At 40.9% G+C, this 27,175-nt stretch overlaps 2 protein-coding genes and 1 long non-coding RNA gene across 4 annotated transcripts in view; 1 reads left to right on the top strand and 2 right to left on the bottom strand.

Annotated features, from left to right (window-relative positions):
• The window catches only part of LOC124389836 (ryanodine receptor 3-like), a 462,748-nt gene that overhangs the window by 196,963 nt on the left and 238,610 nt on the right, over positions 1–27,175 (top strand). Inside the window, exons 23-32 of the mRNA XM_046855362.1 lie at positions 4,451–4,534; positions 4,847–5,006; positions 5,546–5,693; positions 6,904–7,106; positions 8,529–8,703; positions 9,049–9,257; positions 9,808–10,007; positions 19,074–19,140; positions 20,367–20,527; positions 20,631–20,796. Coding sequence (XP_046711318.1) covers positions 4,451–4,534; positions 4,847–5,006; positions 5,546–5,693; positions 6,904–7,106; positions 8,529–8,703; positions 9,049–9,257; positions 9,808–10,007; positions 19,074–19,140; positions 20,367–20,527; positions 20,631–20,796 — 1,573 coding nt within the window. The remainder of the gene's footprint in view (positions 1–4,450; positions 4,535–4,846; positions 5,007–5,545; positions 5,694–6,903; positions 7,107–8,528; positions 8,704–9,048; positions 9,258–9,807; positions 10,008–19,073; positions 19,141–20,366; positions 20,528–20,630; positions 20,797–27,175) is intronic.
• LOC124389835 lies at positions 10,765–12,294 on the bottom strand. Of its 2 annotated transcripts, XR_006926642.1 has the most exons (3): positions 11,214–12,294; positions 11,010–11,145; positions 10,788–10,934 (listed from the first exon to the last, which is right to left on the bottom strand). XR_006926642.1 is itself a non-coding variant. In XM_046855361.1 (2 exons), the coding sequence occupies exon 1, from the start codon at positions 12,283–12,285 to the stop codon at positions 11,452–11,454; it is 834 nt and encodes a 277-aa protein (XP_046711317.1). In that variant the 5' UTR covers positions 12,286–12,294; the 3' UTR covers positions 10,765–10,934; positions 11,010–11,451. The 2 variants fall into 2 exon arrangements, 1 of the variants encoding a protein (XP_046711317.1); XM_046855361.1 differs by having other exon boundaries at positions 10,765–10,934; positions 11,010–12,294.
• On the bottom strand, positions 17,723–18,304 carry LOC124389837. The gene is made up of 3 exons (XR_006926643.1): positions 18,137–18,304; positions 17,933–18,068; positions 17,723–17,856 (listed from the first exon to the last, which is right to left on the bottom strand). It is a non-coding gene; the product is annotated as an uncharacterized LOC124389837 (long non-coding RNA).

Below are 27,175 nucleotides of genomic sequence, written 5' to 3'. Positions count from 1 at the left end.
AGTGTGGTGGTGCTAAAGATGCTGTTCCCATTTCGGACTGACTGAAGTCTCTCAGTCAGGAAGTCCTGGATCCAGTTGCAGAGGGAGGAGTTTAGGCCCAGTAGGCTCAACTTCTCAATCAGGTGCTGAGGGATGATTGTGTTGAATGCTGAGCTAAAGTCAATGAACACCTTGTTGTCTAGGTGGGTGAGGGCCAAATGGAGAGTTGTGGAGATTGGGACGATACGCAAACTGCATGGGGTTCAGTGAGGGTGGAAGCTGTGTCTTGATGTGCCTCATGACGAGCTTCTTGACGCACTTCATCATGATGGGTGTGAGCGTGATGAGACGATAGTCATTGAGGCAGGAGACAGTAGACTTTTTCGGCACTACCTCTGCAAAAAGTTTTCCTCACTTCAGCTGTGGTTAGACAGAGCACCTGGTCACTGAAAGGAGGGGTGGTCTTGCTCGCCTTCATGTTGTTCTGTATCTCAAACCGGGCGTAGAAGTCGTTTAGCGCATCTGGGAGGGAGGCGTCACATTCACAAGCAGGTGATGCTGTCTTGTAGTTCGTGATCGCCTGGATGCCATTACACATGTATCCGATGTCCTGGAAATGGTCGTGGATTCTCTTGGTGTGTGCGCGCTTCACCTCTCTGATGGCACGGGATATTTTGGCCCTTGCTGTTCTTAAGGCCATCTTGTCCCCTGCTCTGAAGGCAGTCTCTCTTTGTTTCAGCAGCGCACATACTTTTGCGGTCATCCACAGCTTCTGGTTGGAGCACGTAGTGATGGTCTTGGAGATGGTCACGTCAACAACACACTTGCTGATTTAGCTGGTCACTGTTGACGTGTTCTTCTCCAAGTTGATGGAATCACCGCTGGTTACAGCCTCCCTAAACATATCCCAGTCAGTGCACTCAAAACAGTCCTGAAAAGCAAAGGTGGCTTTTGCTGGCCAGGTTTTCACCTGTTTCAGAACCGGTTCAGAATGTCTGACGAGCGGTCTGTATGCTGGAATTAGCATAACAGAGATGTGTGGTCTGAGTAGCCGAGATGGGGGCGGGGCTCTGCACGATACGCGCCGGGGATGTTTGTGAAAAACAAGATCCAAACTCGCTGAACTGTCTGAACTCGTCTGAACTCTCGCCTTGTGGTCCGCTGGAGTCGCATCTAATCCCGTTTATTGTCCAGGGAGCAGACCTTTAAAAGAAGAATGGACGGGAGAGCCGGCCAGCCAGGCTTAGCATTTAGCCTAGCACGGACACCCACTGCTTGCTCTGCTTCCACTTCCTTGAGCAGCGCTTCCGACATCTCCTCTCCTTCCCACCCGCATCAGGTGACATTGAGGGCTGGGGGCCTGGTCTTTGTGCCCGAGGTCGCAGCAAGCTTAGGTTGCGAAGGTTCTTGATTTCCTCATCATGCAGATTAGTGGTTGCATGATTCCTGTACTGGAAAATTCCAGTCTGTGTTGAGATATCAACAAAGATTTTGAGTCACTCTTGAAAGGGGGTACCATTGTCAATATCAATTGCTTCTGGATTTGCATACCTAGGTATGATGTTAATGGCAGTGTCTGCATTCCCTTTAGAACAGGGGTGTCAAACTCAATTGCACAGGGGGCCAAAAACTCAAGACACACTTTAGGTTGTGGGCTGAACAGGAAAAACATTTATTGATCACAATAAAACTAAATGTTTTTTGAACATGAATCAAGACATACAGAAATATTATTCCAAAATAAATAAATTTAAACAATCTGATTTCTTTGCTCTTGTGCCATTAAAAAAAAAAAAACTTTAACTTTAAATAACTTCTTAATAAAAATTCAAAAATTCTTCATAAAAATATCTCTTGTCAAACACAAGACATCACACACCTTTATTATGCAGCTCTTCAGAAACTCTCCCTCGGTAAATGGCCGGGCTGATTTGCCTCTGATTTTTCCTCTGCCACAATAAAACTTGCTTTCACAGCAGCCTCACTTTGTGATTTTGCTCTATTGAAAAATGTCTGCTGAAATGTCAGATTCTTCTATAACTCTTCTACTTTCTGTATCTTCTGCTCTACATTCAGGTTTTTCAGCTTATCCTCATGTTTTGTCTCATAGTGACGTCTTAGATGAAATTCCTTGATTACAGCCCCATTAGCTCCATAAATTAGACACACGGGTTTACCGGCAATGTCAGTAAAGATTTACACAACTTGTCTCTTTGCCATTGTGAGGGGCATCACAATAACTTTACAATAGGGTTGTATACATCAACAGAAGCTTGACTTGATTGACGCTGGAATGTTCCCATGTAGCCTAGCATTCAGCGAATCAGTCTATTCACACCTGAGGGAAAAAATATCTCAGATGTTCAAAACATAAGGTCCTAGGAGTAGTCTATGTTTGTTGAAAAAGACAAATGTCAGAGGCAAAATTTGACTGAGCAGAGAAAACACTGTACCTGTATTGTGAACAAAGAGTGAGTGTCTGCACTCTAAGGCTGCATTTTCGGCCTTATCATCAGCTAAGGAATTATACCAATCCATGTCCTGTACTACACTATATTGGTGATGAGTTTAATGGTAATATTAAGTGTGGTGCATAAGCTTCATGACCTGGGTGATGCTGTACAGTCATGTGCTGTGTCTGAATATTATTATGAACTTGAATAGCACATGCATTACAAGCAATTGTGAAAGTACAACCCTTTCAGCATCCTAAACCAATAGAGCAGAAGCTGTGACTGATTAAAGACATACCTTAAACTACAGCATCTAGAGATTTAGATTTAGTGTATATAAGCTACTGGCTGGTGACCTCCACCATGCTTACAGGCCAAAATCCCCTCAGCTATGCCTCTATATTTGTTGACATAGAAAGTAAATAGAGCATTGTGAGGCAGGTCTAAATCTGGAGCAGAGCTCAGAGATTGTTTGAGATAACCAAAAGTGTTCATAATTGCTTTTGTCCAATTAATATCATCTGGCATATGCTTCACTGCAGAACTGGTGCAACACGCATGTCATGATGGTAGTGCTCGATTATCACAACAGAGGAAAAACAAAGATTAGGTGGAGTACTGAAAATAAGTTGACCTTGTTCAAAAGATAAACAGAAAGTTGACTCTGACGCTTTAGGACAGTTGACAGGAACATCATTTTCTACCTATTTAATGCATGAATTTAATAGAGGCTCTTAGAAAGCATTCACCTTAGGTTGTATTTCCATGCTTAATCACTAGAGGGAGATTCACAGTTTACCATTCATGATAATTTACCTCTGTGACATCACGTTGCACCGCTTTCCACTGAGTGCTAGAAGGCCAGCACACTTAGCAGCAGCCCATCATTCACACCACACATGAATCCAAAATCCAGTAAAGTTTAGGTGTTCTAAATCCTGTACCATGTTTATACTGACACACTGGGGCAAGTACAATCCCCGTACAATGGATAACCGTCCTTACATCTAATCTTTCGAGCCAGATAGTAAACTTCCTTACATTTTGGTCCTTCAAGCCAGATAGCCCAACTTCCTTACATTTTGGTCCTTCAAGCCATATAGTGATCCTTTCTTACAGGCTCACTGTATTGTAGGCACATGAGATTGAGATTGCTTTGTTTCTTTCTACAAACTGTTACCAGTGCCTGGAAAGATTACAATAACAAAATTGATCATGATTTCTACCCTATTGAGAAAGCTATCAGTGTCCACTATGAAAAAAACCCAATATAGATTTGCCACTTTTGGTATTATCAAATGCACAAGTTAGTACTAATTGTCTGATCCTGGAGGCGACATCAGTCATAGCTTGGAGCCGCTGTGTAGTAACTCTAAGTTGCTGTGCATGTTAATAAAACATTTATTAATAAACAGTTGTAAGTGTATGCTTACAAGTAAACTCAAATTGCTTTACCACTCTCTCCTAAAGCGAGTCTCAAATGCACTCAGAGGCTCATTATATTTCCTGCTTTGCATTATCTGCATGTGAAAGATCTTGCTGACTCTGTGCTCCAGTGTTTAGAAAGTTCAACATAAAATATGTCCAAATGATCATCTTAACTTCAAAGATAGAGAGGGTCAATGTTAGTACTCCTAGTCAAGTATGACTATTGACTGGGGTAGTGATAATTCAAATATTCAGTAATATCAGTTTTGAGCACCTTCAAAAGGTTGCATTGTAAATAAGGACTTTAGAGTTTATCATGTGTGCTGTTTTAATAAATCTACAAAAATGTAATGCAAGGCATCACAAATGGTTTAATCTTTGACATACTAGGTGGCTGAATGAATAATTTACTGCCTCACACAAAAGAAGCAGGTAGATTTAGTGCAAGAGGGATAGGCTTAAACTCCACCTTAGAGGCAGTTACACCCTAGGAACCCCATTTGTAAATAAAGTGACCCTCAGTTTGGGAACCCCTGCCATTTTGCTTTGTAAGCATAATCTCTCAGCAGCTTTACATGATGTATCTTTAGGACTCTTTTGGCTCTGGGTTGCCATGTGGTTCAGGTCAGTGTCGATGCTGAGGAGGAGCTGAAAAAAATTAAACTCCCAAAAAAGTAAGTATTTTGCAGAGACCAGGGCAATATGTGTTGTATATGATGTGCTGTAGAACTGCTGAACAAATTACATCAAATTAGAGGATTACTCTGGGTCCTCTAAATCAAATTATAAAACTAATCAATTGTTTCTAACATTTCATAGAAAAATATGTACACTTTGAGCATATATAGCTTTACATTAAAATCAGAAACTTACAAAAATAATGGTCAGGTTGTTAGGGAATAACATATGGCATGCCATAATCTTTGTTATGCTATTGCTATGCATTGTATTCATAATGTTAAAACTAATCCTGTGCTGCTGTGAAGCTACATGATGTCTAATGGCTACAAGCCCATGCCTTTGGAGCTATCAGAAGTAAAACTGAGCCCTGCGCAAGAGCTTCTTGTTGATAAGTTAGCCGAGAATGGACACAATGTTTGGGCCAAAGATCGTGTCAAACAAGGCTGGACCTATGGCATACAGCAGGTAAATATACCATATTAATACATCAATATACTAGTCCATTTATTCATATGCCATTTTACTCAAACTTAGATTTTAGTTTTTTTTGTTCTGGCTTTGGGTTTTCTATGTTACATAGGAAACAACAAGAAGTTTTTCCATTCATAAATAGATTTGCAAGATAGATTTAATATTCACGATTCTGGTGCAACCCAAAAATAATTTAATAAAAACCTACATTTAGCACATTTTGTATGAAATATATGTAAACATTTACAGAATAGTGCACAGATAATATATAGTGCATAAATAATATATAGACACAAAGCAGACAACCTGATATAATTTAGCATTTTCATTAGAACTGTAAACTACTTTGTACAGTACACTACATACTTTTTCCATCTGCACAGAGCAGATTGGTATAAAATAATTGGGACAAAGTGATTATTAGTTTCTTAATAAGCTGTAACTTTGTCTAGGGAAGTTTTAACATCACAGTTTAGACTGCTGAGCAGGGCAGCAAAACAACACTGCATAGCTCTCTCTCCAACTCTGTTCAGGATTTGAAAAGCAGGCGCAATCCTCGCCTTGTGCCATATGCATTGCTTGACGAACGCACCAAGAAGTCTAACCGAGACAGTCTGCGTGAAGCCATCCGTACACTAATTGGATATGGCTATAACATCGAGCCTCCTGACCAGGAGGCTGGTGAGTACCAGGGAAAGATTAATTAACAATGTGTTATTTAAAAAAAAAAAAAAAAAAGAAAATTTGTGCAAATTCATGGTTGTTTTGTTTTTTTTATTTCCTAAATGGTTTTTTTAATTATTGTTTGCCATTTATGCAACTTTAAGCAAGATGCAGTTTACGCAAAACTGACTGTGACTCGTGACATAATTTACACCTGTTACTTTTTCAGTAAAAATAGCACTAAATAGAGGATGGAATAACATTCACAAGCTGAAAAGCAAGCAGTGGAAAGTGCAGAATGTTTTATTTGCCCCATGAGCTGCATCTGGATTGGTCATTGAGCATTATCAACTGAATCTGAATGATTGATAGTAAATCCCAAAGTGTCTTCTTTCCAAGTATATCTTAATTGTGTATGTAGCACACTTTTGTCAGGATTTGTTAACATTTTAATTTAAATAGGTAATTTTCAGCTGAGACAAAAGTGGCGGTGCATCCTAACAGGTTAAGTTGCATGCATGTCAACTTATGACCAAACAAAATGTTTATATTTATGTTCGTAAATAAAACAGTTTATATACATTTCCCATTATATACATTAATTCCCATAAATTCCCATAAAAATGAGCGATTTCCCACTTGGAATATTTTAAAATTCCCTACGGGAAGCTCAAATGGAAATTTTCCAGAAATCTTCCGCCTCTTTGCCACCCTATTTTTCATTTAATGTTTCCAACCCATCAAGTCATTGTTTTTTTTTCACTTGTTTGTTGCCTTCATGTAATGTTTCCACTCCATCTTGTTTTTTATTTTTATTCTCTACTGCTGTGTTTATTTTTGTGTGTATAAATACCTTTGTGTCCTTTCTTTCATCGCAAAGTATCTCGTTCAGTTCGCTGTGGTTTACTAAACCATTTCATGTCTGACATTTCCTTGTTCTTTTATTTATTTATTTATTTATTTGTTTATTTATTTATTTATTTATTTATTATTTTTCTTATCTATCTTTCTGACATATACGTAAAAAAATTGTCTATGACCAATAATTTTTTTTATTGTTTAAGCAGACAAGCAATCAGGTAATATATGACATGGTAAATGTTTACTAAGGTTACTAGCTAGCTAGAAGCTTAGTCTCACTTATTTATACATCAGTACCTAATGCTGTGTTGTGTGGGACACAGTTGAACCTTTCCTAATTTCTCTTGCTGTCTATCCATGATTGCAGGCCATGTGGTGGAGAGATTAAGCATCGACAAAATTCGCTTTTTCCGTTTGGAGAGGACTTATGCAGTAAAAACAGGGAAATGGTATTTTGAGTTTGAGGTGGTTACTGGTGGAGATATGAGGGTTGGCTGGGCTCGGCCAGGTGTGCGGCCTGACCTGGAACTGGGAACAGATGATCAGGCCTTCGTCTTTGATGGTTATAAAGTGAGTTTTTGATCTATATCTTATTATAAACAGCCCATGTTGTAGTACATGGATGGCTGACTTATTAAACAATATAGTGTTAATACAAACAATTTTATGTCAATTCATTATTAACTATTTACCTAATGTCCTACATAAATTAAAGTAACTTTTAATTTACCTAAAAGAAGAATTAATTAGTTTTTTTTATTATTTTTGTAATAGTACGGAGAGTGTATTCTGAATACACATGTGAATTGCCTCAATTATTCCACTGATTTGTTAATGTTAAAGATTTTAAATGTTTCTCGAGGTAAATAATGGATAATACAAAAAAGGAATCAAGGTACGGTATGTTAAAATTACAACACAGTATGCTGTATGAGACAAGTAGTTCTCAACCTTTTTTTCAGGAGACCCCTATTTACACATTGAAATTTTTAACAACCCCCATGATTCCCAATTCAAACACATTAGCAAACACATTTCATTTAATGTGACAGTCATTTGTATACATTTTTTAAAAATGTAAAATCAGCAAAATGCAAACAATTAGCTGCAACTTTTCATAATTTTTAATATATAGATTTTTCCCCAACAGTTTCCCTTAACCTAAAAAACAAATAGCAGCAATAACATTTTAATCTGTTAATGTAAATATTAAACAAATCTTTCAATTTCACCTACTTCACTTACACTAAAAGTGTAACAGCATGCAAGGGGTCACAAGGACAGACTTTCCTTTTCAGACTCTGCTATTTAACTCATGAACAAAGAACAGATTAAAATTAAAACAAATTTAAATCTGTTAACATGAATATCATTTAATCAGAGAATTATATTGTATTTTTTTTTGTATTATAAAAACTAAAAGTATACATCAGTTAAAACAACAATAACTTTTTATGCACAACAATAATTATGTATTGTTGTTTAATTATTTATTGTGCTGTTATAAATAAAAAAAAAGTAAAAAAAAAAAAAAAGAAAGAAATCGAGTGCACTAGGTGCCACCCCCCTGAAAATTTTGTAAAAAAAAAAAAAAAAGAAAATCCAGTACTATTGACAAAGTGAACGTAATCTCAGCTAAAAACAGGGAGATACAGAACAAGAACTGTAATATTTAAAGAATCTGCTGCATTAATATCTGCTAACAACTGCTCAGCATCTGCTGGGTCTTTTTTCAAGAGGATCCTACACACTTGTATTGTTAACCAAATGAGTTTATGGTACCTTGCTGAATAGGCAGGATTTAGTTGGCAGGCTTCTGGACATTCCATGAGCCTTACACTAAACCAATAATCTGAGATGTCAACCCAGGATTTAATTACATTTCTACTCTATTTTTTGAGAGAATTCTTATTGCCTTTTTATTTGCAAGTTTATAGGTATAATGTAAATTCGGATAACCTGAATAAATTGTTGTTATTGTTAAACCTCTAGGGTCATCGTCTCAATCAGGGCAGTTATTTGTTTGGTCGTTGCTGGCATGCTGGAGATGTGGTCGGCTGCATGATTAACATGGAGGACAAGTCTATGATCTTTACGCTTAATGGAGAAATCCTCATCACAAACAAGGGCTCTGAGCTTTGCTTTGCTGACTTTGATATTAAGGATGGTGAGAGAGAAAATCCTATACGTTTAATGTGTTTTGTAACACACACAATTAAAAAATGATGTTTAAATTCTGGTTGCTTTCTCGCAGTTCACGGTACGCATGCCTGAGGAGAGGAAAATGCTGAAATTGAAGGAAAGGCAATGTGATTAAAATGTGATTAAAAAAATGTGATTCAGTGGTTAAAAATTATTTTCCTTTTTTTTTTTTTTTAATGAAGATTTTGGAAAATCATAGCATGAATAATTTTTACCCTCCAAGTAAAAAAAAAAAAGATATATTTTATGTAGACTATGACTGGTGTAAAAAAGTAGACAAACAATTCAAATTGTACTTTGTTATCTCTAGGATTTATTCCAGTGTGTAGTCTGGGCCTTTCCCAAGTTGGACGTATGAACCTGGGCAAGGATGCCAGTTCCTTCAAATATTACACCATGTGTGGACTGCAAGAGGGATTTGAACCATTTGCTGTGAACATGAACCGAGAGGTCACCATGTGGTTTAGCAAGCGCCTTCCTACTTTTGTCACTGTTCCCAAAGATCAGAGTCATATTGCGGTAAGGCCCAACTTCTGCCATGCAAAATATTGCTGAATTAATTAGTGAATTAAATTACAAGTTCATATATTTTACTTTCCTGTGTTACTTTTAATATTTTAAAAGCTATGTTCATGCCAAGTCATATTTATACTCTATAGACACTTTATTTACACTACAGCCAGCAATCTCATTTACACAATTGTGTTTAGATCACCTGTTCTTCCAATGCAGGAGTGTTCAAACTTTTCCACAAATGGCTGGTGTGGGTGCAGGTTTTTTCAACCAGTCAATGGCCCACCTGATAGTCATAGAAAATGAAAATCATTAGATTTAAACAGGTAGAATTTGGTGTGGACTTCCTTGGTTTGAATAAAAACCTGCATCCACACTGGCTCTTTGTGGAAAATATTGGACACCCCTGTTCTAACAGGTTTGTGCTAATATAGTGTTCTACATGTATATGAATTTACCACCTATTTCTTTTTGGCCTATTTAATCTTAGTAAATGCCATGAAAGACAATAAGTAATAAGGTAATAGGTGAGATGTTGAAGTCAAGATGTTTGCAGGTCACGAGGATCGATAGCACTATTGACAGCCCCCCATGTCTAAAAGTGACTCACAAGACATTTGGGACACAGAACAGCAACACTGACATGGTGTTCTGTCGTCTGAGCATGCCGGTTGAGTTCTACTCTACCTACAAGAGTGTCCCTGCCACTGAAATAAATGGGGTACATGAAGAGGAGCCACTCAAACTCAAATACAGGTAAAACTATACTACCTACATGTGGCGGGACGTTAATTAGACAGAAACTATAACTCAGCTGACTACGCCACCCTGTTAACAGGGAACACTATTATAGATTAATCATCTACAAAAGACACACAGGTACGTGGTTTCAATAAACAGAGGCAAGAGACGTGGATACCAAAGATACAAAAAAATGTTTTATTTCACAATAAATATGGGTATTACTTTTAAAACATGACTATGGGCTGGAATAAAATGGGCATAAAAACAAAAAGGAAACCGAGGCTTACCTAAAGCAGGTAAACTAGCCTAATGAGTATGCGGCTACTATATCGCCAGGAGCATAACACCAAATGCACAAGAGCACCACACACACACACACTCACACAAACACGGTAAGACCAAGCGTGAACACACTGCACCCTGTGATAGAGTCCCCACCACCGCACGCCAAGGCCAACTAGCCGTCTGCCTGAAGCCTCAGTTCCTATAACAAAGACACTGTTAACCAAATTTAAATCTCACACAAGAAATAATAATAATTGAATGTTGTGTTTGAATGAATATACAATGAGTCAAACCAAATCATAAACAAAGCTAGCAAACAAACAAAGTAAAGTAAAACAAAGCATACAGAATTAAGTAAAACAAAGCATAAACAAAACTATCAAAGCAAACAAGCATAAAGCTAGCAAAGCAAACAAAGCTAGCAAAGCAGACAAAGTAAAGTAAAACAAAAAGAAAAACAAAGCATAAACAAAGCTAGCAAAGCAAACAAAGCAAACAAAGCTAGCAAAGCAGACAAAGTAAAGTAACACAAAGCATACAAAATTAAGTAAAACAAAGCAGAGTAAAAACAAAGCAGAGTAAAAACAAAGCAGCAGCATCAAAGTACGTTGCCCCGCAGGCCGCACTGAATGACTCCTCTTAAAACTATTCCACCTAAAAAAGGATTAAGTAGAACATTTATTCATCCCACCAAACACCACAAACCTCAGCAGAGATAGCTACACATACCTTAATATTGTCGTTTCGACCACAAGTCCAGCCGCACAGGCAAATGGACATCAAACCGGCAAGAAGGCACGGGATTACGGCGGGTTCATGTTTAAAAGCAGTCGCCGAGCCACATGGAATGATTACACGTTGGAAACTATAATTCAAATAACGCTAGTTACCACAAACACACACGTTGATACACACTTGCTAGCAAGCACATACCTGTGAGACAGGAAGAGTCTAAACCAGGAAGGGGCGGGCCTCGGGCAATGACACACAAGCGGTGATCACACAACATGGTGCATTAAAAGTCCCCTTTTATATAGTCTTGCATGTATCTGATTGGACAACTGATGCTTTCATGACAATTTAAAGGGACACCCACAGTTCGTCCCACTACAATCTACCCCCCACTGACGGATCGTCGCCCCGACGGTCCTACTATTAGGGTCAGGATTACCTAATCCCATGGCCTAAAAATGCCTGGCACCATGCCATGCATTTGCTGCTGGGAGCCCTCACCTGTCCCACCTACTGAATGGGGAAGATGGTGTACATTTGGATGTTGGCCCGCATTTGCACGTTTTGTCCTGCGTAACGCACCCTCATCCACCCTAACCAGGGCTTCAGGCTGTGGCTCCGGCAACATAGCTGTATCCCTAGCTGGAGCCTGTAATCCTGGCCAGTTAGCAGGAACGGGTCCCGTAACACTCACCCTCTCCTGTGGACCATGTTCCACCCCAGAGGCCAGCCCACCAATTCTCAATTCGACATCAACTTGATCCCGTTCTTGGACCAAAGCTAATAAATCTACCTCATCCTCTTCCTCAGCTAACGATGATGTGCCCACAACTGGGTCAGGTAAAGGACTGCCATGGTTAGTACCAACTGTGTCCTTACAGACTCTTCTCTTTAGCAGTGAACGATGCACGTTCCTTACCTTGGTCAGGTCATCTACAGGTGCAATGGTGTACACTACACCACCTTCTTTGGGTGCCCTTATCACTTGGTAGACCACTGGGCTCCATAGGTCCTGGATTTTATGGCGGCCCCTTACCCCATAATCACGGAGGTACACCAGTTGACCCTCCACCAATGGTTCATCTCGGACGTGCTGATCATGATTGGCCTTGCGCCTATCAGCCATGACCTGCAACCGTTCCCGTGCACCTGCAAAGGCCACCTGGAGCCTCGTTTGATGTTCCAAGACCCAGTCATGCACACTACCCTCCCTTAGCTGTGGTTCTCTCCCCAACAGAAAATCTACAGGCAATCGTGGCTCCTGTCCAAACATCAAGAAGTGTGGCGATTTCCCTGTGCTCTGATGAGGGTGCTATTATAACTGAACACTACCTGGGGAAGACACGCTACCCAGTCTCGTTTCCTGGACACTGGCAGAGTACGCAACAGATTATGTAGAGTGCGGTTAAAGCGTTCACACTGGCCGTTACTGGCCGGGTGATAGGGGGTAGTACAAGACTTCACCACACCATAAAGCTCACATAACTGACGTATCAACAAAGACTCAAAATTTCGACCCTGGTCCGAGTGGAGACGGCCCGAACACCGAACCTGTAAAACCATTCGGTCACCAGGGCTTGTGCCACCGTCTCCGCTCGCTGATCCCTCGTTGGAACAGCAAGGGTATACTTACTGAAAACGTCAGTCATCACCAAAACGTTTGATGCCAGAGCTTGTGGGCTCTAACACTGTGAAGTCCACTGCCAAGATGTCATTTGGCCTAGATGACATTAACCGCCCATAAAAGCCTGAGCCAGTGGCTGGGTGTCTTTGGCTGCCTGGCACCGGTCACACTCGTGACACCAACTTGCCACATCCGAGGACACACCCGGCCAATAACACCTCTGTTGCACTAACTCCATGGTGCGCTCCCTGCCCTGGTGTCCATGTTGCTGATGCAACTGCCTTAACACCTCTGGTCTCAAGGCAGCAGGCAAAACCAATTGCAACATCTCTTCCTTACCATTAGGGCAGTGAACCCGACGATACAGCATACCATCTAACTCCTCAACCGATCCCACTGGCGGAGCAAGGTTAAGGCTGCCTTAGTCATTTGGCGCCGCTCATTAGGTCCTGGGCGATTTCCTTGTCTCCAAAATCGCAACACTTCCCAAATAACTGGATCAGCTGCCTGCAAAGAACGCAAGTCACCAGCAGAATAACCAGGAAGTGTAGAGACCATACACTGGGTCGCTATACCCACAGAATCTACCCCAGCTAATGGCCACAAAGACTCAGGAATTGCAGTGCCGGGGGTCAACCCATCCAACCCACCAGGTTCCAGGGGATCCCTCCGTGACAGCGCATCTGCATTTCTATTACTCTTACCAGAGCGATACTTAATCTCAAAATCGAAAGCCGCCAGCTGAGAAGCCCAACGCTGCTCAGTCGCCCCCAACTTTGCAGAGGTCAGATGGCTAAGGGATTATTATCTGTGAATACCACACACTTATTACCCAACAGATATTCACGAATTTCTCCGTCATGGCCCACTTGAGCGCAACAAACTCCAACTTCATAGAGCTATAATTTGACATGTTGCGCTCAGTGGGCCTTAAACTGCGACTAGCATATGCCACTGGTCTTACCTTGCCTTCAGTTTCCTGGGAAAGGACTGCCCCTAACCCTTGATAACTGGCGCCCACCTCCAGAATAAACGGTTTAGAGAAATCCGCATACGCAAGTACTGGGGCGGTAGTCAGTTTCTCCTTTAACCCCTCAAAGCTCACCTGACAGTTTTCACTCCAGGCACTAGCAAAACTCCTACATTTCTGCTTACCCTTTACACCAGCAAATTCCCCCACCAGCTTATGCAGTGGGGCAGCCAACTTGGCAAACCCCTCCACAAACTGCCGATAGTAGCTGGAAAAACCCAGAAAGGATCTTAACTCTGTAACGCTAGAGGGCGAGGCCACTGGGCCACAGCCTCGATCTTACTAGGGTCAGTTGCCACACCCCTGGAAGAGATAACATGACCCAAATATTTCACCTCTTGCTGAAGAAAGGCGCACTTCTCTAGCCTAGCCTTTAACCCTTCCCGTTCAGACGGCTTAAAACAACCTCCAACCTCTCCAAATGTTGAGTAATTGAGGTGGAGAACACCACGATATCGTCTAGATATAAAAGTAAGGACTGACACTGTTGGTCCCCAAATACCCTCTCCATAAGTCGCTGGAAGGTAGAGGGGGCATTGCACAACCCAAAAAGCATACGATTCCATTCAAACAGGCCAAATGGGGTGCAAAAAGCGGTCTTTGGCTTATCCCCCTCTGTGACAGGGACCTGGTTATAACCACTAGCTAGATCCATAGTGGAAAACCAACAGGCCCCGTCAACGCATCCAGCGACTCCTCAATCCGAGGCAAAGGAAATGCATCCCTCCTCGTCTTGGCGTTTAACTGGCGGTAGTCAACGCATAAGCGTAGACTACCATCCTTTTTTTTTTACCAAGACAATTGGGGAGGCATATGGGCTACAACTTTCCCTAATTACCTGAGACTCCAGCAGCTGATTGATGTGGGCTCGAACAACCTCATACTCAGAGGAGGTACCCGGCGATGTCGCTGCTGCACAGGGATATCATCTAAGAGGGGATATCATGAGATATAAGACTTGTACATCCCAAATCACCATCATGTTCGGAGAATACCGTCTGATATTTTGTAAGCAAGGCCTCACCTTGCCCTGTTCCAGTTCTGGCAATGCAGTCAGGTCTACTTTTGCAATCTGCTCTAAAACAGGGGCACTAACTGCTAGAGTGGCTTGAGAATACACATTTGCTGTAGTGGATCTAACTTCAGTAACACCTGCCGGCAAACTGACAACATGCACTCTACCCAGGGTACCTAATACTCTGCGTGGAAAAGGAGGACATCAGACGTGCCTATGTTGACCACTGGCACATAAACTGAGCCTCCAATCACCGCACCAAGGCGGGGATGCCAGCAACCCTTCGGGTAACCCAGACTCAATGGGCTCGAACAGTACAGTACTACCTGCCAACTGTTCTGCACAAGTTGCCGCAACCAACTTAATAGTACCACCTGTGACACGACATGCCCGAGGACCACGCACTCTTACCCTAGTCATACACTCAACGCGAGATTGCTCGCTACCTTGATGGCAGTGTTGTAGGGCTTGAAAAACTGAAAGTGGCGCACTAGAAACCGGAGGAAAATCAAACAAAGCGGGGCCATGCTGTCCAAAGAGCTCCTGGTAGCATCGCCCAAGTACATTCACCCCAACACACCAGGGACTTGAGAGCGCAAGCCACCAGGAGGATCCTGACCACCAGCACCCCACATCGCGGAACTATCCTACCACAGAGCTCAATATCCAATTCCATATAACCGATATATGGAATTGAGAGCCCATTTGCAGCTCTTAGCTGCAACCAGGAACACGACCTCAAGTGCTCCTGACCCCATGGCTCAAAATGTTGAATAAAACAACTTTCCGTAATCGTTGATACCATCGAACCGGTGTCAATTAAACAAGGGACTAACACACCACCAATTGAAACATTCAGATGCGGGCAAGACGACATTAAGTTTGGAACTGAACTAGATTTCTTACCATCTGAGTCAGCCATTTTCCCAGCCGAGCTGTGACTCTTCAGCACGGCCGGAATTAGTTTTCTGACACATTAGCTTGCGACTGCACACCTCCAATGGCCTGATCAACACGAGAACGTAATGGTGACCGGGACATGACACGTTCCCCTTCGCATTCCCGTGCAAAATGGCCTGGTTTTTGACAACGCCTACAGATCATGGACCCACTACGAAAAGTTTGGGTACGAGGACGAGAATGGGGCCCTTGCAAACGGGCAATATTCTGGGTAAGCTGATTTAATTGCTCTTGTTGTAATTTTAACATTTCTCTAAGCTCCCCTATTCCAGACTTCTCAGATAAGCTACAACGGCCCTGAACTTCATACTGAAACCCGTGCGCCAAAGGGACAGAAAGACTTCGACCCCTTGCTCCGCCCGGCATTCCCTCCCGCTCCCAACGAATAGCCGCCACGCACCTCCAAGAGTGTAGAATGGGGCTGTCGACGAACCAATTGTTTTAATTCACGGCGAAGAGAAGGGTCACAAACATATTCGACAAACTGGTCCCTTAATAAAATCTCTGCATTTGGCATGGCATTTGGGGACTTCTGCCTCACTTTCTCCAAGAGGCTCAATAAGGCCAAAGAGAACTCCAGCAAGGTCTCGCCTTCCTGTTGCTTCCTAGAAAAAAAGGCTTCCTGCAGGGCAACATAAGACTGGGAGCATCCATATAACTCTTGCAAAATGGAAAAAATTCTCTCTGGGTCTCCACGCTCAATAACAGGGCGATGTCTAACCTCCTCACGTGCGTCCCCTCCTAAATGATCAAATAGGAAAAATGCCTGGTCTGCCACTGACAAATGACGAGTTCTTATACAAGCTTTTGCTTCCTCGATCCACTCATTAATGCCAATGCCCGATCTACCATCGAATATTGGACATTTTCTATCCCTTGAATAAACACAAGGCGTTCGGTTAACGTGGCACCAGCACTAACTGGTTGATCAATAGGTGGCACCACAGATTCTCGAGAGGGGCCAGCTATGGGACTGGATGGAGCAGCATGACTCTGCTCCTGGCGCAATTTGTCATTATCCGCCCCTAATTGAGCAACAAGCTCCCTTAATTCCTGCAATTCCACTTCCATTTGTTTACGGAAAACTTAACAAACAAAGTCAGTAAAAGCTATGGAAACCCACTGCTGGAACGCCCAAGTCCACTGAAATGACACTGCTGCTTTGTTCCACACACTCTAAACACAAAAACAAAAGAAAGAAAAGCACAAGAAATACAAAAAAAATAACCTCTAATCCATCCACAAGTCACAACTAAAACCTTTAACAAAATAACAATAAGCATCCACGTCTCAGCCCAACAAAGAGAAACGCAATCCTGCCGACTACGCCAAAGTGTTACGGGACGTTAATTAGACAGAAACTATAACTCAGCTGACTACGCCACCCTGTTAACAGGGAACACTATTATAGATTAATCATCTACAAAAGACACACAGGTACGTGGTTTCAATAAACAGAGGCAAGAGACGTGGATACCAAAGATACAAAAAAATGTTTTATTTCACAATAAATATGGGTATTACTTTTAAAACATGACTATGGGCTGGAATAAAATAGGCATAAAAACAAAAAGGAAACCGAGGCTTACCTAAAGCAGGTAAACTAGCCTAATGAGTATGCGGCTACTATATCGCCTGGAGCATAACACCAAATGCACAAGAGCACCACACACACACACACTCACACAAACACGGTAAGACCAAGCGTGAACACACTGCACCCTGTGATAGAGTCCCCACCACCGCACGCCAAGGCCAACTAGCCGTCTGCCTGAAGCCTCGGTTCCTATAACAAAGACACTGTTAACCAAATTTAAATCTCACACAAGAAATAATAATAATTGAATGTTGTGTTTGAATGAATATACAATGAGTCAAACCAAATCATAAACAAAGCTAGCAAACAAACAAAGTAAAGTAAAACAAAGCATACAGAATTAAGTAAAACAAAGCATAAACAAAACTATCAAAGCAAACAAGCATAAAGCTAGCAAAGCAAACAAAGCTAGCAAAGCAGACAAAGTAAAGTAACACAAAGCATACAAAATTAAGTAAAACAAAGCTAGCAAAGCAGACAAAGTAAAGTAACACAAAGCATACAAAATTAAGTAAAACAAAGCAGAGTAAAAACAAAGCAGAGTAAAAACAAAGCAGCAGCATCAAAGTACGTTGCCCCGCAGGCCGCACTGAATGACTCCTCTTAAAACTATTCCACCTAAAAAAAGGATTAAGTAGAACATTTATTCATCCCACCAAACACCACAAACCTCAGCAGAGATAGCTACACATACCTTAATATTGTCGTTTCGACCACAAGTCCAGCCGCACAGGCAAATGGACATCAAACCGGCAAGAAGGCACGGGATTACGGCGGGTTCATGTTTAAAAGCAGTCGCCGAGCCACATGGAATGATTACACGTTGGAAACTATAATTCAAATAACGCTAGTTACCACAAACACACACGTTGATACACACTTGCTAGCAAGCACATACCTGTGAGACAGGAAGAGTCTAAACCAGGAAGGGGCGGGCCTCGGGCAATGACACACAAGCGGTGATCACACAACATGGTGCATTAAAAGTCCCCTTTTATATAGTCTTGCATGTATCTGATTGGACAACTGATGCTTTCATGACAATTTAAAGGGACACCCACAGTTCGTCCCACTACATACAGTAAGCAGCATTTAATTAATGTATTCTATAAGAACTAAGGTCTAATTAACATGAAAATTTTGCCAGTGATGTTTAGATTTTTAGGATATATAAATTCTGACAGTGACATTATTGTCCAATATAAATATGGCTATCTAATAATTGGGCATTAAAAAAAAACAAATTGCATTAGTATGATATCAGTGTCTTGATGATGCAGAGCAAAAGTGCTGTGTAACACACCAGATCAAAATCTCATTTTGGTCCGCTACTGGGTTGAGACCCGGTGAGTGAGAAGACCATGATATATGATTTATATATATTAAAATAATATATTATTTACTAAAACAGGTTGAATGGATGTTTTTTATAACAGCAGTCTGGTACAAAATATGGAATAAGATGCACAGAAAACATATGGGCATGATGGTCAGATGTCCACAAAACTCCATGTAGAGTATCAAAGCCACATTATCAAAGCCACTACCATCGTTTGTTTCAGCCCATTTTAGAATCTCAAATTTGTGACTAATCTCTAGGTAAATGTTTTAAGCATGATTAAAACAGATAATTAAAATTTTTTTTAGATGTTTTTAGACAATTTAATATATATACCAATAAATATTGGTCATATAACAACCAATAGTTTTTAACTGTAACATATAATGTAATATACTGTATAAACCAAGTAAAGATGTTAAGTTAAATGTTGAAAGAGACATGAGACACGTTTTAGGATGATCTGCTGTAATGAAATGATTTTTATTGTTCTTAGGTATCCTGTGAAATCTATGAAACATGTGGATGATGGAGGGCGAACTGCCTACAGTAATATAACAACTGTAAGTCACTGGGAGTTTATTTAATTGTTTATACATTATATATATATACCCACACACACACACATCCATCCATACATCCATCCATTCATCCATATATATATATATATATATATATATATATATATATATATATATATATATATATATATATATATATATATCTCTGGAAACATTGACTTTAAGGAACATCAGGAGTCGTCTAGAATATGCCAGGAGGAATTTGGATAAAACTACAGAGTACTGGGAGACAGTTCTATGGACTGATGAAACCAAACTGGAACCTTTTGGACATATGGACAAGCGGTATGTCTGGCGTGCAAAAGGTCAGGCTTATGACCAGAAGAATACCATCCCCACGGTCAAGCACGGAGGTGGGTCAATAATGATGTGGGGCTGTTTTTCTGCGGCAGGAACTGCCAATCTTGATTGCATACCTGGCATCATAAATTCCCAGAAATACCAGGTCATTTTGAAGAAGAACGTGATGCCTTCTGTTAACAAATTAAACCTTGGTGATCATTGGATCTTCCACCAAGACAATGATCCCAAGCACACCTCCAAATCAACTAAAGCTTGGTTAAGGAAAAGACGCTGGAGTGTGGCCTTCTCAGGCATAATATGAAGTGCTGTCATGCAAGCTTTGTCATGTGTAAGTGCAAAGGTAGAGCTGAGGTAATTTCCATGCGCCCTCTCTTTTTTGCGGAATGTGATAGTGATGAGAGGCATGGCTAGACCAGAGATTCTCCAATTATTGTCTGATGGTGTCTGTTGTTTCAATACAGTGATGAGAGTGATGAGAGAACTTAGAAGCTGGAAGTAAATCATATGATGATTGTACCAATGTGTGGAGTCTCTTTTACTTAAAAACGCACACAACGCAGAGCAAACCCACTACTTCCCACCCTAACCATATATATATATATATATATATATATATATATATATATATATATATATATATATATATATACATACACACACAGGTGCATCTCAATAAATTAGAATATTAATTAAACTCAAATTGTGAAAATTGTGTATTAAATAAATTAAATGCACATAATGTTTATATGAGACAAAATCTCAGACTAGGATTTAAACTGCAGAGACCAACCTGTTATTCCTAGTGATTCCAACAGTAAGACCCAACCAAATCACTGTGTTTAGGTGCTGTTAATCTATGTACATGTGCTCTTCAAGCTAATGATGAGTAAAACTGTTTTGTACAGTACTACCATTCAGTACGGGTGTTTGCTGGTCAGGATCCTAAATGTGTGTGGGTAGGCTGGGTCACACCTGATTACCATTACTACAGCAACCTCTTCAATCTCAGCAAGAACCGATCCGTTACAATTACACTAGGAGACGAGCGAGGTCGTGTCCATGAAAGGTACTGAACATTCTTTAACTACTTCCTTGAATTTGGTCAATGCGAGCTACATACTTTGTTGTGACTGTTATGCCAGTCAGCAAAATAAAACCTTGTTTTGCAGTGTTAGAAGGAGTAACTGCTACATGGTGTGGGGAGGTGATGCCATAAGTTCCAGCCATTCCTCCAACAGAAGTAATGTGGATTTGGAGATTGGGTGCCTCATTGATTTGGCTACAGGCTTAGTTGCATTTACTGTCAATGGCAAAGAGCTTCCAATCTCATATCAGGTACTGGTATTTATTATGGTGAGCTTTTTCGATTGCACATTTTCAGTGAATGTAACAGATGTTAAGTTATAGCATTCTAGTGCTGTTTGTACCTTTTTGTCTTCTTCTAGTTTTGTTTTAGACAGTAGAAACTTACATATTTAAGATTTAAGCAACAGCACTTCCTGATGCCATTGATAGCCCCTTGATTCTGTCTGTTTTAAGGGTCCTCTATCATGGCTGACTCTGGTCTCTGACCCTAACTTCCCAACAAGCTGCAGTAAACAAAAAAATAATTTTACTAGACTGTAATGTGTATGTGGCAAAATAAAGGCTTCTTCAATATCTAATCTGTTCCTGTCATTATGAATGGAAATATTATTTTCTTGCTTTAGATGGACACAAGCTATAATTGAACAAGAAAATATACCCCAGTTATTATTGTAGTTTTACATACTAGTAAAAATATTTTGCATCTCCATTAATCACTAATAATTTCAGTTCTGATATTCTTTATGATCTTAATTTCAACGGATTGGGAACGCTTCCGCATTGTCCATGCTCTGAATCATGTGTGTAATCAGTCAAATCCCGGAGGTAGCTCTTCTTTCTGGACCTGCACACTGAGGTGTCCAGGTCCTGGGCTAAGCCATTTTAGGCCCACCTCTTCAGCCCTAGGGTATCCCTATACCCTATTATCGTCTGACTGAAAGAGTGAATTTACAGGTCGGTGCCCCGGGTTGAAGAGACGCTGGCCAGCTATGTTAGCCTCCGGTCTCTCCACCTAGGTGGTAGAGACATTCTTCAATCCAGAGATCTCTCCATGAGAAGGTTGTGCAGCATAAGATGGTGCCTGTTCATGGCACCAATTGGATTCAGTAAACTGCCCGGTTGGGCAAGTGCTGGAATTTCTTGAGGAACAGTTCGACAAAGGGTTGGCTCCTTCTACCCTAAAAGTCTACGTGTCCGCCATTGCGTCGTAACATGCCCCCCAGTCACTGGGTAGAAACCTGTTGGTGACTCGTTTTCTCCACAGTACCCGGAGGCTAAGGCCTCCAGCACGACTTAGAGTTCCTGTGTGGGACTTGGCCTTCATTTTGGAGGCCCTATCGGAGCCTACCTTCGAGCCGTTGGTCAAGGTGCCTTGTGGGTACCTCACAGTCAAGACAAGAGAGTAGGGGATCTTCAGGCCCTTTCTGTGGCCCCCTCCTTCTTGGAGTTTACTCCAGGCATGGCCAGTGCCTTTCTTTACCCAAGATCAGGGTATGTTTCCAAGGTACCCTTGGTCATCCCATGAACTGTTATGCTCCAGGCATTCTTTCCTCCTCCTTTCCAGGCCCCACACCAGAAAAAGCTTAACCGACTGTGCGAGCACTGGACATATACAGTATTGTTCAAAATAATAGCAGTACAATGTGACTAACCAGAATAATCCAGGTTTTTAGTATATTTTTTATTGCTACGTGGCAAACAAGTTACCAGTTGGTGCAGTAGATTCTCAGAAAACAAACAAGACCCAGCATTCATGATATGCACGCTCTTAAGGCTGTGCAATTGGGCAATTAGTTGAAAGGGGTGTGTTAAAAAAAATAGCAGTGTATGCCGTTGACTGTACAAACTCAAAACTATTTTGTACAAACATTTTTGTTTCTAGGATTTAGCAATCCTGTGAATCACTAAACTAATATTTAGTTGTATGACCACAGTTTTTTAAAACTGCTTCACATCTGTGTGGCATGGAGTCAACCAACTTGTGGCACCTCTCAGCTGTTATTCCACTCCATGATTCTTTAACAACATTCCACAATTCATTTACATTTCTTGGTGTTGCTTCAGAAACAGCATATTTTATATCACCCACAAGTTCTTGATTGGAATAAGGTCCGGGGATTGGGCTGGCCACTCCATAACATTAATTTTGTTGGTTTGGAACCAAGACTTTGCTCGTTTACTAGTGTGTTTGGGGTCATTGTCTTGTTGAAACAACCATTTCAAGGGCATGTCCTCTTCAGCATAAGGCAACATGACCTATTCAAGTATTTTGACATATGCAAACTGATCCATGATCCCTGGTATACGATAAATAGGCCCAACACCATAGTAGGAGAAACATGCCCATATCATGATGCTTGCACCACCATGCTTCACTGTCTTCACTGTGTACTGTGGCTTGAATTCAGAGTTTGGGGTCATCTCACAAACTGTCTGTGGCCCTTGGACCCAAAAAGAACAATTTTACTCTCTTCAGTCCACAAAATGTTACTCCATTTCTCTTTAGGCCAGTTGATGTGTTCTTTGGCAAATTGTAACCTCTTCTGCACATGCCTTTTTTTTAACAGAGGGACTTTATGGGGATTCTTGAAAATAGATTAGCTTCACACAGACGTCTTCTAACTGTCACAGTACTTACAGGTAACTCCAGACTGTCTTTGATCATCCTGAAGCTGATCATTGGCTGAGCCTTTGCCATTCTGGTTATTCTTCGATCCATTTTGATGGTTGTCTTCCATTTTCTTCCATGTCTCTCTGGTTTTGCTCTCCATTTTAAGGCATTGGAGATCATTTTAGCTGAACAGCCTATACTTTTTTGCACCTCTTTATAGGTTTTCCCCTCTCCAATCAACTTTTTAATCAAAGTATGCTGTTCTTCTGAACAATGTCTTGAACGACCCATTTTCCTCAGGCTTTCAAATGCATGTTCAACAAGTGCTGGCTTCATCCTTAAATAGGGGCCACCTGATTCACACCTGTTTTTTCACAAAATTGATGACCTCAGTGATTGAATGCCACACTGCTATTTTTTTGAACACACCCCTTTCAACTAATTGCCCAATTGCACAGCCTTACGAGCATGCATATCATGAATGCTGGGTCTTGTTTGTTTTCTGAGAATCTACTGCACCAACTGGGAACTTGTTTGCCACGTAGCAATAAAAAATATACTAAAACCTGGATTATTCTGGTTAGTCACATTGTACTGCTATTATTTTGAACAATACTGTATACATTCACAGATCAAATCTGTGGAGGAAGTCAGAGTAGCTGTTTGTCTGCTATGGCCCTCCGAGGAGAGGTCTCCCTGCGAACAAGCAGACGCTTAGTAGATGGATCCTATGAGTCATCTGGTCGCCCCCACTTCCTTTAGGATCATAGTGCACTCAACCCGGAATGCTTCTAAGGCTTGGTCCTCTGGAGTTTTTCTTCAAGACATTTGCAATGCTGCAGGCTGATTTTATGACCTCAACCTCAGTGCCAAGCCTGGCCCCTCTGTCCTTCGACCTAGCTGTGCTCTTCCACACTAGGCAGGGACTGTCTATCTATCTTCAAGCGACGGTTAAAGACCTACCTCTTCCTGAAACACTTAAATTAGCACTTTCCAAGTTTGCTTTGTGGAATTCAAGAGTATAAGTTTGTAATCTAGCGTACCAGTGTAGATTTATTCATTGCTAGAGACTCAAAGCACTTTTGTACGTCGCTCTGGACAAGGGCATCTGCTAAATGCCACAAATGTAAATGGACTGGTCAGTCTGGCGTTATTGGACACTCGTTCCCAAAGCGTTGTTGACACAGCTCAAATGGGAAATGTCTCCAGGTTACGTATGTAACCATGGTTCCCCAAAGGAAAGAGACGCTGTGTCACCATGCCACACTGCCGGCATCCCTGTGGCGCTTCCTTCCCTTTACAGAAGCTAGCGCCGGCTTCACTCTATTTGTTTTTTTTTATAGCTTCCTGGTCATGATGTCACTCCCCCATTGACTGATTACACACATGATTCAGAGCATGGACAACGCAGAAGCATTCCCAAAGCATTGTTGATGCAGCGTCTAGTTCCCTTGGGGAACCATGGTTACATACATAACCTGGAGACATTTCTCTTGGCCTCTGAAATATTTACTCAGCTTTTATTTCTCTTTATCACCATTTTTAACATTAATTGCATATTTATTGCCTAATCTCACTTTTTCACTAGTAATTAAGATGTTTTTTCACCATGCCCATCTCACATTATTGTTTAGCTCTCTCCTTTGCCTTGATACACTATATTGCCAAAAGTATTTACTCAACCATCCAAATTATTGAATTCAGGTATTCCAATCACTTCCATGGTTACAGATGTATAAAATCAGCACCTAGGCATGCGAACCAAATCTACAAACATTTGTGAAAGAATGGGTCAAATATTCCACAGTCAAATGTTAGTTGTATTATAACAAAGTGGAAGGGATTGGGAATGAGCATTTAGACTTCATGTCCCAGGCATTCCTTTAAGTAACGTCTGGCACAGGTCATTTAGATTTTATGTCCCAGGCATTCCTTTTAACCCTTGACATCTGCATTTATATCAAAGGATGAGCACCATGGCTTACAAAATTATTGGGGGTTTGTATACCACAGTGTCATACCCCCACCCGGGAAGACACGAAGCAGGACAAACCTTGACCTTTCCAGCTGACTTCAAAGCAGCATTCAACTGAAAACACAAGCCAGTCCCTATACCACACACACACCACAAGGGAGCGTTATTTTATTAATTAAATAGGTTAGGTCTGCTTAGGAAAGCAAAGAGCAGATCTTTGACATCAGGCCTTGAAATTAATGTGGAGGTACATTAATAAACCTTTAGAGTGTAACTATTGTTGAGGTAAAGTTAAACACTTGGTTTATTTACAGGAGAAGAATTTATTTTGTGTCATGTAATGTGGGACATTTTATATATTATTTAATTAATAAAAGAACGCTCCCTTGTGGTGTGTGTGTGTGTGTGTGTGTGTGTGTGTGTGTATATATGTGTGTGTTTTGTGTGTGTGTGTGTGTGTGTGTGTGTGTGTGTGTGTGTGTGTGTGTGTGTGTGTCACAAACAGGCGTACTGAGGCCGAGTTTCAAGAGTGAACTGAAATTAGGAAACGAGGGTGCATTTTATATACCAGAATATAACATTGTACTAACATAAGTTATACCTTAAATATTAGTCCTGGTATGTGAATGTACCTCTGTTTTAATGCTGTCTTTTCTTTTTAGGCTTGTTGTCAAAGTTGATATACAATTATCTGCTCTTTACTTTCCTAACAAGGGTGCATTTTATATACCAAAAAATAACATTGTATTAACAAAGTTATACCTTAAATACTGGTATGTTCATGGTATGTTCATGTTAACTGGTATGTTAATGTACCTCTGTTTCAATGCTGTCCTTGCTTTTCATGTTTAATATCAAAATGATCACAAAATTATCTGTTCCTTATTTTGCAAACAATGGTGCATTTAATCTGATCATGAAATGCACCATACTGTCTTAATACACTTTGGATAAAACTTTAGGTTCTCCAAAGCAAGTATAATCCGGAAACCATGCCCACAAATGCACGAACAAAGGAAATTTCTCCCTCCAAAAGCATTGGCCATTTCCCCAAAGATGGGTGGGATTTAGGACCTTTAAATTATCTTGAACCCAACTAATCAAAAGTCAGGCGAAGACAAGCTCGCTTGCTCACTCGGCTCGATCGGAAAGGCTCGGATGCCTGGGGCCCGAAGCCCTGGAGAGTCGGACGCTTAGAACAGCCCAGCAGCGACTAATCGAGACGAGATCTCAAATCCCTTTTGAGATCTTCCGGCAAGCTTCCTGGATAAATGGAGGGTTGCGTTAGGAATGGCATCAAGCGTAAAAACGTGCCAAATCGAACATGCGGATCATGAATACGGATGATCCGCTGTGGTGACCCCTAATAAGAGAAGCCGAAAGAAAGTCATAAAGTAAAGGAGGGTCGCGTTTTTCTTGGCTGGGGAGTTACCCCTTTTATGGAATTAATAAAATATTATACCGTCTGTTCGGTGAAGCACAGACCAAATAATTATAATGTTAATTCCATTACCGTCAATTTAACAATTGAATTTAAAATATTTAGGAACAATTATAACCCGTTATAATTGCTCATAGATATTTCCCTTTTTGCTAGCTAAATTCGCTACAACAGCAACTTAAACACGAGGTGGTAGTTAAAATCTTAGAGCGGGTCAGCCGACGTTGAGATGCATAGTGCATAGAGGTAACCAACTTTCTGCAGAATCAATAGCTACAGACCTCCTACAAACTTCTTGTGGCCTTCAAATTAGCAAAAGAACAGTGCATAGAGAGCTTCCTGGAATGAGTTTTCATTGTTGAGCAGCTGCATCCAAGCCTTACATCACCAAGTACAATGCAAAGCATTTGCTCTGGACTCTAGAGCAGTAGAAGAGATGTGTTCTCTGGAGTGGAGACTGCGATCCAGGCCTTCATGTCCAACATCAGTGTTTGACTTCACAAATGCACTTTTGGAAGAATGGTCAAAAATTCTGATTAACACACTCCTAAACCTTGTGGAAAGCCTTCCCAGAAGAGTTAAAGCTGTTATAGCTGCAAAG

Source organism: Silurus meridionalis, chromosome 8 (genome assembly GCF_014805685.1).
Source record: "Silurus meridionalis isolate SWU-2019-XX chromosome 8, ASM1480568v1, whole genome shotgun sequence".
Classification (NCBI taxonomy): Eukaryota; Metazoa; Chordata; class Actinopteri; order Siluriformes; family Siluridae; genus Silurus; species Silurus meridionalis.
Note: the sequence above shows the minus strand (reverse complement) of the source record. Positions and strands in the feature narration are given on the sequence as shown.

Excerpts from the sequence above, each read along its gene's own strand:
- LOC124389835 (XM_046855361.1), bottom strand. The coding sequence starts at position 12,285 with ATGTTTGGACAGGAGCCACGATTGCCTGTAGATTTTCTGTTGGGGAGA.